The sequence below is a fragment of the Scyliorhinus canicula genome, chromosome 2 (genome assembly GCF_902713615.1).
Source record: "Scyliorhinus canicula chromosome 2, sScyCan1.1, whole genome shotgun sequence".
Lineage (NCBI taxonomy): Eukaryota > Metazoa > Chordata > Chondrichthyes > Carcharhiniformes > Scyliorhinidae > Scyliorhinus > Scyliorhinus canicula.
The window spans coordinates 264,021,075-264,034,193 of NC_052147.1; the positions used below are offsets into that span (position 1 = coordinate 264,021,075).

At 41.5% G+C, this 13,119-nt stretch overlaps 1 protein-coding gene across 1 annotated transcript in view; it reads left to right on the forward strand.

Annotated features, from left to right (window-relative positions):
- Positions 1–13,119, forward strand: part of clasp1a (cytoplasmic linker associated protein 1a) — a 357,689-nt gene that overhangs the window by 133,352 nt on the left and 211,218 nt on the right. Inside the window, 1 exon segment of the mRNA XM_038790034.1 lies at positions 11,976–12,122. Coding sequence (XP_038645962.1) covers positions 11,976–12,122 — 147 coding nt within the window.

Below are 13,119 nucleotides of genomic sequence, written 5' to 3' on the forward strand. Positions count from 1 at the left end.
TCTAGGTGTGGCCTCACCATGACCCTGTATGATTGCAGCAAGGCATCTCTGCTCTTTTATTCTAAGCCTCTCTTTATGAAGGCCAAAATACCATTTGCCTTCTTTATTAGGACTTCTTGTCCTAATAATAGTAATCTTTTATTGTCACAAGTATGAAGTTGCTGTGAAAAGCCCCTAGTCGCCACATTCCGGCGCCTGTTCGGGTAAGACAGTCGGGGAATTGAAACCGTGCTTCTGGCCTTTTTCTGCATTACAAACCAGCAGTCTGGTTCACTGAGCTAAACCGGTGTACGAGAATATCCAGGTGTTATGGCACATTCCGCTCTCCTAATTTACAGCCATTCAGATAACAGTCTTTCTTCTCGTTTTTGCTACCAAAGTGGATAACCTCGCATTTAACCAAATCATACTTCATTTGCCATTCATTTGCTCACTCACTCAACTTGTGCAAATCACACTAAATGATCTCTGCCTCCTCCCCACAGTGCACCCACCTGCCCTTGGTGTCATCTGCAAATTTGGGGATATTACATTTTGTTCCCTCCTCTAAATCATTAATGTATATGGTGAATAGCAAGGGTCCCAGTACCGATCCTTGTGGTACCCCACTAGATACTGAATTCCAATTTGAAAAAGACCCATTAATTCCTACTTTGTTTTCTATCTGCCAACCAGTTTTCTATCCATCTCAATACTCTACCCCTAATCCCATGCATTTTGATTTTACACACTAATCTCTTATGCAGGATTTTGTCAAAAGCCTTCTGATAGTCCAAATAAACCACCTCCACTGGCTCCTCCTCATCAACTCTTCTAGTTACATGCTCAAAATATTCCAGTAGATTTGTCCAGCATGATTTCCCCATCATAAATCAATGCTGTCTGGAGCTACAAGCATGCAATTCTTGCATCAGTTCCTATTCTGGGTAAACGATAAGGAGAACTCTTGAAAGATGGTTAATGGACACTTAAAATTGGATGCCATGCCAATTTTATGTCTCCAAAGAATTGGTCACCAATCTCATTAATTCTCCCATTGCTGTAATTGTCCAAGATTATAGAATTCATTTCCTGATTCATAATAGCAGTTTTAAACATACTATACAGTACTTAGTTGCAGTGTTTGGCTTTGTAACTGCCTGTATGGGGTGGTGCATTGTTTACAAATACAAAATTCATTGCAATTTTTATTCTGATCTGAACATTTAATCACCAGACTATAAAAAACCTTCCAAGTTCAAGGCCATTTTCATTCTTCCAGATAGCCTGTAACTTGCCAAAATAAATCATTTTCCATTCTACCTATTTTTAGTGTCCTCATCATGAAAGATATTAGAGAGTTGGACATTTTCCTTACTTTTTTTTCCAAAATTTGGTTTCCAGTTTCTCTGTGGCAATTCGTAGGTTTCAATCCCAAGCACATTTTTTCTTTAAAAAAGCATAATGTGTTACATTTCTTCTCCAGTATAGAGACGAAACTGCTTTCAATCATCTCAGTCATATAAATGTCTTGGACAAGGGAAGAGAGTGTACTATTGCCAAGTTTGCAGATGACACAAAAAGTCAGGTGGTGGAATGACACAGGCTACTGAGGGACACCAGGTGACTGGGCAAAGACTTTGCAGATGAAATATAATGTAGGAAAATGTGCACTTTGTTAGCATGAGTAAAGGACCTGAATATTATTTAAATCTGGAAACACTGAAGAATGCTGCAGCACAGAAGGCTTTGGGGGTCCTCGTGCATAAATCACAAAAAGCTAATGTGCAAGCTCAGCAGGTAATCGGGAAGGCAAATGAAATGTTGGCTTTCAGAGGAAAAGGAGTATAAAAATAGGGAAGTTTTGCTAAAAATATGCAAGGCACTAGTTAGGCACCTGGGATACTGTGAACAGTATTGGTTTTCTTTTCTATGGAAATATATATTGGTGTTGGAGGCAGTCCAGAGAAATGAAAAGGAAAAACGCTTATTGTCACAAGTAGGCTTCAAATGAAGTTACTGTGAAAAGCCCTAGTCGCCACATTCCGGTGCCTGTTTGGGGAGGCTGGTACGGGAACTAAACTGTGCTGCTGGCCTGCCTTAGTCTGCTTTCAAAGCCAGCGATTTACCCCTGTGCTAAACCAGCCCCTAGAAGGTTCACGATATTGACCTCGGGTATGGAGGGATTGTCATGAGGAACGGTTGAGTACGTTCGGCCTGTACTCATTAAAGTTAGATGAATGACAAGGAGACCTTATTGATACATACAAGATTCTCGGGGGGTTGACAGGGTAGATGCTGAGAGGTTGTCTCCCCTTGTGGGCGAGTCTAGGACCAGCAGGCATAAGGTCAGAATTAGGGGTCGCCCATCTAAGACCAGGAGGGATTTCTTCTCTAAGGGTGGTGAATCTGTGGAATTCTTTACCGCAGAGGGCTATAGAGACTGGATTGTTAAGTATGTTCAAGGTTGAGATAGGCAGCCTATCGGAATCGAAGGTTACGGGGATAAGGCGGGAAAGTGGAGTTGAGGATTATCAGATCAGCCATGATCTTATTGATGGTGGAGCAGATGTGATGGGCCAAGTGGCCTGCTTCTGCTCCTACGTCTTTAGGTCTGTCTCTCTTGCAGTGAATTATCATCAGACTGCACTGTAGTAGGGATGTTTGATTTTGGATTTTGTTTTGCCACTTTCACTTTAACTCTGGTGCTGCTACTACAATCAGAAAATAAGTCTTAAATTCGGGTTAGATTCAGAGAGGTATTTACCTATGGTCCGGGCCGGTGCAGACTCGATGGGCTGAATGGCCTCCTTCTGCACTGTAAATTCTATGCTACTATGATTTGCCTATACCAGTAAAGATTCTAAAAGATGACTCGAATGAGACACCAGAGTAGTCTGAAATCTAAAATACAAAGGTGCCAGTAAAAGTTATGGTTGTGTGATCTCGAATGACTACATGTCTATTAATATGGAACTGATTTTTTAAAAAAAAAGTACAACTATGATTTGAAAGTTCCATGAGTTGAATTGTTAAATTTTTAAGATGTGGAGATGCTGTACTGAATAGCAGTTTTGTGAAATTATCAAGTAAATGGCCTTTAATCAGGAATGCAAATATTGATTAGTACTTCATCTAGAAATAAACAAGTTGAATAAAATAGGTCTCACTATAACTGATCTATAATACCAGGCATCATATTTATCAATGTTTGTAAATCTTTGTCTTGTGTGAGCTGCTTACCTCAAGCAACACACATCCATTTACATATGAAATAGGTGCAGAAATAGGTCATTTGACTGCTCAAGCCTGCTCCACCATTCAATAAAATGACGTCTGATCTGTTGTGTTTAGAGTTCTTCATTCCCATCTACCTTGATTCCCTTGTCCAACCAGGATCTATCTACCGCTGTCGTAAAAATATTCAATGACCCCGCTTCCGCATCCTTCTGAGGCAGAGTTCCAAAGTTGCACAGCCCTCCGAGAAAGAACATTCTCCTCCTCCTCAGTCCTAAAAGGGCGATTCTTGATTTCAACGCAGTGCCCTTGAGCTCTGGACACACCCACAAGTGGAAACATCGTTTCAACATCCACCTTGTCAAGATCATTCAGGATCTTGCATACTTCAATCAAGTCACAACTCATTCTTCTAAACTCCAGTGGAAACAAGCCCAGCCTGGCTTAACCTATCCTCATAAGACAACCCACTTAATTTGGTTTAATAGATTTGTCAATCCGTTTAATCTCCAAATTGCTGAACAGAAATTACATTCTCCAAAAATTTGCTTCTCCTGATCATATCATTTCCGTTCCGATTGCTCTCAAAATTAACATACTGGCAGTCTGCTTGGGAGTGATAGATAACGAGTGTTTTTAGCATTCCAAGGAATCTTTGTTGGCTTTGTTTGTACACTTTGAATAGTGAATTTTTCTGACGCAAGCTGAACCATATTGTTTTCGTTCTTTAGAACAAGTGAATCCAAGAACACATCTTCTCAAACTGATGATTTTTCAGAAACCAGTGCAGATTAAACCAAGGCCGATCATCTTACCAATCAGCTGAAGGCCCAGCTACTTGGACTTATTAAAAAAAAAAGGAATCCTTTTAGTTTGGTTGTGTTGACTTCCATCTCTTGAGGTTCCATATTCTTAAGAATAAAAGCTAGTAGCGATACCTGTTTTTTGTCCAACAAAATCTTTTTCCACCTAATAAGACCATATGGATTTCTTGAATTCGGCACTCCTCAGCTTCCCCCTTCTCATTTTACCTCTCTCACACCCGGATCTCCTCCTACCCCCCCCCCCCCCCCCCCCAACACACACACATCTACATCTGTCACAGCTTACCCTCTGATTTTAGTTTCTCTGCTGTTTAGCCTTTCACACCTTTTATTTTCTCTGGGGCCTGTCATTAGCATTCTCTTCCTTTAGTTTGTGTGGCTATGACTCATCTTTCATTCCCTCAGTATCAATATCTCTTTTTAGCTTTGACAAAGGGTCATCTGGACTCAAAACGTTAGCTCTTTTTCTCTCCAGATGCTGTCAGACCTGCTGAGGTTTTCCAGCATTTTCTCTTTTCATTTCAGATTCCAGCATCTGCAGTAATTGGCTTTTATCTTTTTGCTTCAGTTGATTAAATGTTTCCTGTGTTGTGCTTACTGATTTGATTTAACTGGCAGATGTCCTGAACCTTTGATTTGACCTTCCTTGGGAGTATATGGTGTAGCATGCTCTGTAGTTATCCTTACTGTTTGTCCTTTTTTATCAGACTGCGCTTCTAAAGAGCTGTATATGTATAATGGGGAAAGATGCTCCACTTTTTGAATATTTGTTGTCAAATATTGCAGCCTCTCCTAATGAACGTTGTGTTATAAGCTACGCCTATGGCAATCTTGTTTGTTTGAATTGTATAAACCTTTATTGAAAGATAAGTCACACATAAGAATGACCCGTTTACCCATTGGGGACTGACTAACTCTATTTAATGTGTTGGCTGAGGCATATTCCCTTTGACATAGCTGAAGTCAAGCAAGGCCAGAAATGACGGCAAGATTTTTAAGAATGACTAACCAGAAATAACAGCTTGTGTCTTACGGTTTGGATCACCTGCAGTTGTCAAAGTATTTTAATGTCTATATATTCTTGAACTGTGTAATTATACTTTGCTTTTTAAAAGAATTAGCTACCCACCTTTCAGCATGGTCAATCGTGAGGTCGCCAGGTCTGGGTCAGGAAAAGTCAGCTAGGGTTCCCACTTTTGATCATTGAGTTATTGGCATCTGGGAGACGCATGTTATATGATGGTCGATGAAAGTCAAGATCATATTTGGCTGGAACACCTTCATTATTGGTATGTCTAATAAGCTTGCCGATTGAGTATTGGTTGGTAGCCTCATGACCGCTAGTGTATGCGGAATGTCAACATACTGTGACCACACAATCACAAGAGATGCTAAATTCAAAAAATGAAAATAGAAGTTTCATCCAACTTGATCATCATGCAACTTGCATAACAATGTAGAGTGCGGCAGGGGATGGGGAAGTGTCTGACTTCTCGTATGTTTACGAAAGCAGGGGTAGGCGAGGAGTTGAATGCGGAGTCGCATCAGTTTGAGGAGTGGTGAGGGTGGTCAGTTGAATAAATACACAGGAGTTAGACTGGATTATTTCTTTGTCTGACATTTATTGGGTAACTATCCAGATGTGTAAATCGGAGCCTTCTGTAGTCACTAACTCGAGAGTCAGACATTTTTTGGAGGGTCCCAGCAAGCACAAATTGCCCTTCAGAAGTTCAAATTGGAGGTCAGTGGTTTGGGACTTCAGTGGGATCGGTGCATGTTTTAGATAGTGGGCGGGATTCTCCGCCCCGCCACGCCACATATTTCCCATTGTGGGGCAGCCCCACGCCATTGGGAAACCCCTGGGCGGCAGCATAATGGAGAATCACGCCGGTGGAGAATCCCGCCCAGTATGTCTAGCCTCCGATCTGGAGATTGGAATATGTGGCCTGTTGACTTTAGTGTAACCCAGGAATAGTAAATTGGCACTGGCACCCTTGAAGTGACAAATGCACCGCAGGGTGCCACATGGCACTTCTAGGGGAACTGCAGGGTGCTTGACTGGAATGCCAAGGTGTCAGGTCAACATTGCTAAGGGGGGGGGGTTTCTGCTTTATTCTTCTGCCCAGGCCGTCTTCACCACATCACTGCATCCTTGTCTTCATTCAAATAAGCTTTGTCACCAGATTGTTGTTTAATTTCTCCTAAGATTTGATCAAAGTCAAACAAAAGTGTGCATTATTACAGGAACGAACTGTAGCAAAGCCTTATTGTACTTGATTGACAAGCAGGATTCTAATAAAGACTTTGATTGTTGCCTTTACAATAATGTTTAGTAATGGTAGTTTACTTTGGTGTCCCATTCATTATAATAGAAGCTCCCATGCACTTTGACATAGTGTATGCATGTTTTTCTTTAAGATTAAGGTATTGAATTACGTGCAGTGTGATCACAACCCAAATTCAGAATTTCCGTAATCTGTCCTGACTATGTAATCCTTGAATACAAATTGTAGTATCCAATATAACATCATTTTCATTCCATGTTCTTTGGGCCAAATTTCTGCCAAGGTTTGGGGTGCGTTTCAGGACTTGAATGGCCACACGTTTTTTTGCGGGGATGGGAGGGAAATATTTTCTTCCGCAAATCTAACCTCCTGCAATTTTCCTTTGACCTTTTGAAGATCAGGAATACCTAGTGTGCAAAATGCACAATTTGTTCATGCTGAGGAATACCTGGTGGGCAGAGTTCATAACTGGCGCTGCTCAGGTCAGCTCCCCTATTTTAAACATGGGAGGAAAATCAGATTTCCTCACATCGACCATTTTCATCTGATGGTTTTTGAAATTTCATTTCCAGGATGCAAGCATCGCTAGTTAGGCCTGTGTTTATTACTCACCCCTAGTTACCCTTCAGAAGGTGGTGGTGAGTATCCTCAAATCCCTGATGTGCAAGTGCACCCACTGTGCTGCTGGGGAAGAAGTTCCAGATTCTGACCTAGCAACAACGAAGGAACGGTGATACACTTCCAAGTTGTGGTGGTGAGCAGACTCGATGGGCTGTGGCCTAATTCTGCTCCTATGTCTTATGGTCTTATGAAAGGGCAGGAATGTCGGATCAGGTGAGATCTTATTGAATGGTGCAGCAGACTTGAGGGGCCTAACTGCCTTCTCTGTTCCCATTTCTTATGTCCTTGCAACCTTCATTGTCATTGAAAACTATGAACAATCCAATATAAATGCACCCCGTAACACATCCTGAGCCAATCAGAACAATGCTTCCTAGAGAAGAAGACCTCACTGCACTTTGGCACATAGTCAATTCAAGCCTTTACATTATACATTTTACATTATGGCAAAGCCAAAGTTTACATGGTCTTGGGAATTTCCTTTCCCGATACCCACTTCCTGAATTGTCATTACAAGTTGGTTGGCTACTGGGCAAGGTGGCACCCTGGCAGTGCCAGCATGGCACCGTCAAACTACCCAGGTGGCTGTGGCAGGGACTGTCAGGCTGCTATTTTCCCCGCGGCAGGGATAGGGTACGGGATTCCCTATTAGGTGGGGTGGCAGAGGACCCTCTTAAAGGTGAGTTGGGGCTTCGGGGGGGTTTGGGGGTCACATGGGGGAGGGGCGGTCAGGGGCTGGTTTAGCACAGTGGGCTAAACAGCTGGCTTGTAATGCAGAACAAGGCCAGCAGCACGGTTCAATTCCTGTACCGGCCTCCCCGAACAGGCACCAGAATGTGGCGACTAGGGGCTTTTCACAGTATCTTCATTGAAGCCTACTTGTGACAATAAGCGATTATTATTATATTATTAGTTTCTAATTTTTAAAAATGGCATCCCAAACTCTTGCTGCACTGAGTTCCGGTGAGCAGAGCTCCGCCGTGCAGATAATGGAGCAAAGTGCGGCCTCGCGGGGATTTCCCTGCTCAGGCCCCAAATTGCAACAGAGTCCCAATAGTGCGGTGTTGCTCGCCACTGCAAGTGCCGGGAAACACCTGGCTGAATGCGCTTGTCACGGGACTCTGTTCCAATTTGGTTAAATTGCGCCCTCTGTCTTCAACTTGAATGTCCTCCTATGCATACTCGATAAGGTTTTAGTGTGTTGGTTGACAATTGTATTATGCCTTATCTTCTGGCACTATTTTAATTTCCGTCACCCTTTGTTTAAAAAACAGTACCCAATTCATTTTTTTCCAATTAAGGACAATTTATCATGGTCAATCCACCTAGCCTACACATCTTTGGGTTGTGGGGGCGAAACCCACGCAAACACTGGGCGATAGTGCAGACTCCACACGGACAGTGACCCAGAGCTGGGATCAAACCTGGGATCTCCACGCCGTGAGGCAGCAGTGCTACTCATTGCGCCACCATGCTGCCCCTCCGTCACCCTTTTTATGTTGCATTGTTTGCTTTTAATTTTCCTTTTATGATCCTTTTAATTACCTTTGTTATTACTTAACCTTTTAATAATTTGCTTCATTTAATTTCTTGAACAATCAAGTATTAAGTGGGTGCAGCCCATTAAGATGATCCACATCAAGAATTGCCTAAAGGAAGAAGTTGCCTCTTAACATGAGGTGGCATGATTGCCGATTATTTTTATTTTTTTATGGGCTGTAAATGTTGCTGAAAAGGCCAGAATTTATTGCTCACCCCTAATTTCCCTTGAACTGAATGCCTTGCTGGACCATTTAAGAGGGCAATTAAGAGTCCACATTGCTGTGGGTATAAAGAAACGTGTAGGCCAGCCAGCGTAAGGATGGTAGATTTCCTTCCCTAAAGGAACCACTTGGGGTTTTTACACAATCCGTGGTAGTTTCATGGTCAAAATAACTAAAACTAGCTTTCAATTCCAGATTCACGAACTGAATTGAAATTCCACCATGCCATGATGATTTTGAGTTTGTGTCCTCAAAACATCAGCTTTGTCCAGTGACATTACGGCTACCCCATTCTCCCATTATGGTGTTTTCTGTTGGTATGCAGAAAATATTACGTTCAGTTAATATATTTCACTCGCATCTAAGCCTACCTGATTATATTTCTTTCAGGAATTTAGTGAAAATCATTTTCGGCAAGTATTATAAACAAAAAATTATCTTTTTAAACCAAATAATTTGCTTTCAATTATGGACTTACAATACTATCTGCTTGCTTTTAAAATATTTTTCACAAACCAGTACAAAACAATGCAATTTCATTACTTTATTTTGGGGAAAAAGAAACCTTCATGAGCTGCACACATAAAAAGATGAGAATGATTGCTGTAATACTGTTGATGTAATATCTGAATTGTGGCTACCCGGTTAAAAGCCTGACTCACTCGCTTTTATTTCTTCCCATTTTCAACCATCTATACAATCACCCCCTCCCGAACCTCTGGGTATATGACTAATAGCAAGCTTCACATAGGTTCCTCATGAGGTCATCCTGCGTCAGCTGATACTAAGCTCACTAGTGGTGTCACAGCTGGACCCTGTCAACTCTGGCCATGGTTATCTGTTTCTGATTGGAATAATGATCTCCCCCCCCCCACCCCCCCCCCCCCCCCCCCCCCCCCCCCAATTCAGACCCTATTGTAATACTCCATCTATTGTCTTTACTGAAATTGCCCAATTCAGCACAGATCAGACTTTAAACTCTACGGATCTATATGACTCAGTAGCAATGTTGCCTGTGCATTTGCCAACTAAACTAACGAGAGAACCCACATTCTGCAACATCAAAAGGAACTTATTTTGATTTCTGTTAAGTATGTCGGTATCATGTTTGAGTAAGTGAAGAATTGTGAAAACCATGATACAATGACAGTCTGTAGATATAGTAGTGTAAAAATAATAGCTGAGTTCCTCGCATCCACACGTCTTCAGCATCAATCCCAGTGCTTGAATGTTTGTTTAGTTTCTGATATATATTTTAAAATGCTGTATGGTTTTGGTGCAGAGACGGAAGTGCCTTCTTTAATCATCTGTGTGATATGAGATTGATGTTTATGGTGGCTAGTGCAGGCTGAGATGATCAAAATTTCATGGGATGCAATAATTCCTCTGCATTTTGAAGCGCAAGACATTTTGGAGAACAGCAGGTCAAAACTAAACAACTGAGGTATGGGGAGGATAAATATTCCGGGGGGATATTCATAGCTAACTTGGAGTTAAGTGTATATTTGATGTACCTTTCTTCACAAAATCAAATATGAAGAGTGAGAGATGACTCTAAGTGATAGGAGTGAGGAGTGCATTTGATCGACATAATTGTCTTTAATGAATCCATACAGTTTTTCAAGTCTTGTTCTTCAAGTTGTTTGATTTTTGGAATCAAGATTTGGTTGCGGGTGAAAGTATTGTTTTGTGCTATGAATCCACATTTTGAGGTGTTACATGGAAGCCCTGTATTATTCGAAAAAGGAGAACTCCCTATTATGAAGTTTTGGAACCATGTGTCACTGGAAAATTAAGCTTGTAATGATGCACTTACCTCGCCAAGGGAAGCAATCATTTTTAAAATGTGCCTTATTGCACAAAATAAATTAAACTGTATGCTTGTGGCAGCCTTTGCTGATGTAAAGGAGGTTTTTTTTTTTTTAGAACAGTACAGCACAGAACAGGCCCTTCGGCCCTCAATGTTGCGCCGAGCCATGATCACCCCACTCAAACCCACGTATCCACCCTATACCCGTAACCCAACAACCCCCCCCCCCCCTTAACCTTACTTTTATTAGGACACTACGGGCAATTTAGCATGGCCAATCCACCTAACCCGCACATCTTTGGACTGTGGGAGGAAACCGGAGTGCCCGGAGGAAACCCACGCACACAGGGGGAGGACGTGCAGACTCCACACAGACAGTGACCCAGCCGGGAATCGAACCTGGGACCCTGGAGCTGTGAAGCATTTATGCTAACCACCATGCTACCCTGCTGCCCCAAAGATTGCTGCATTAGATTGAAATGCATCTTGTGTTGTTCACTATTCATGCTGATGTTTAGCCCCCCCTCCCGTTCTGCAGTTCCTTGGTCCTTGAGGATGTTTGATCAAATGTGTGTTGCGAAATAATACTTGTATGTCTTAAACTCATAAACATCTTTCCAAAAAATCTTCTGAAATAGTGACCAGTAAAATATAATCTGTTCAAGATACTGCCGTTGAGTGTGCAGCTGTTTAATATTGAGGTCAGAAGAGTATGGAATAGGTAATGAAGCCGACATTTTATTTGCCAAAGGAAATTGATGACAGCTGTTGGAGCAGTGTTCCTAATGCCTCCCATGAGATGCTTGAGGCAGACTCTATCTAGCACTGGGCTTTGATTGCAGTAGGGATTGCTTTTTGCTTCCCCTTGTCTTTGATAGTCGTTTTGCCATTAAAGACTAAATCACATACAATATTTCCACCTTTAGATATTTCCATCTTAAATATTCTGTTTGGACTTGGGGCACATACTAGTGATGAATATGTTGGGGTATATCTGTTTTCATGCTCAGTGGACAGTGTGTGCTTAGCTTCAGCACGTGAGGGCATGATTGATCATTCTCTGGATTGATTGCAAATAGAATCTGTTGAAGCAGAGGTGGTGATTGCAATTGTTAAAGGGAGGGATGATGAGGAGACTAATCTGCAAAAACATTTGTGCTTGTAAGTGAATGTTTGTCTATTTTAGCAGAGTATATATGAACTAAAATGCACTAAATACAATGTATTAAAGAGAATAGACGTATGTAATGGCTTCAGAAATATGCAGTCTTCTCTAGGGTGTTTTATGTGTCATTTTGAAAAGAAATAGTCACCAGATAATGATGTAGTGATGTGTGATTTTGAAATTGCCTCCATTAATTAACACCTAGGGACAATGATGATTTTAAACAGAAGCATATTTTAAAATACTGATTGAATAAATTTTCTTCATACATATTTTTTTATTTTTATCTAGACAAACATTTTGATGATGAAGATTCTGTGGATGGAAACAGACCATCTTCTGCTAGCTCCACATCGTCAAAAGCTCCCAGTTCACGGCGTCCAATTGGTACTGGTCGTCGGCCAGGATCGGCTGCAGTTGGTTCGAGGAGTGGAACAGGTGACTATGAATGATAGATATATTTGGTGTATCGATTTGCAATACATTTGTTCTGTGACCACCTTAACTTAGAACTTAGAATATACAGTGCAGAAGAAGGCCATGCCTTCTTAAGTCAAGTCTGCACCGACCCACTTAAACCCTCACTTCCACCCTATCCCCGTAACTCAATAACCCCTCCTGACTTTTTGGGCCACTAAGGGCAATTTATCATGGCCAATCCACCTAATCCGCACGTCTTTGGACTGTGGGAGGAAACCGCAGCACCCGAAGGAAACCCACGCAGACACAGGGAGAACGTGCAGACTCCGCACAGACAGTGGCCGAGCAGGGAATTGAACCTGGGACCCTGGTGCTGTGAAGTCACAGTGATAATCGCTTGTGCTACCATGCTGTACCTCTGGATAAAACTTGGAACAGAGAAATGGGCCATTCCTCCCAAGCAGTCTATGCCAAGGTTTACTCATTTTTACTCAACCTGTTCCCATATTCATCATTCTTTAATCATCCAGCTATACAATCTAATTGTGTGGATGATATTTCTACACTTCAGGAACTTGTGATCAACAATATCAGTGAAACTCCAGTTAGAAATAAAATCTAAACTTTAGTTTTTCTTTTTAAATAGAATTTGTGCAGCTATTTTGAACTACCACTTATTTTTTTCACAGATTATATTTCATGAAACCTGATATTTTTTTTAATTCTGCCACTCCCAAAATGAGTGATGATATCCTTTAAAGAGGAGTGGAAATTCTACATGTGGTGGATATTTTGTTGTTTTGATATTTATTGCTGCAGATCCTATCTTTTGGGAAGGGGATAATACTTTTGGGTGCCATAGATTGGAGGCAGTAATGGTGGATAGATTTTCATCAAAGATCAGATATTCTGAATTTAAATTTCTTATAATGGGAAAAGCATTAAAAATACCAACCATTGACACTAGACAGGCTTGTAAAGTCTGTGCCATTAAACTCTAAGTGCAAATATTATT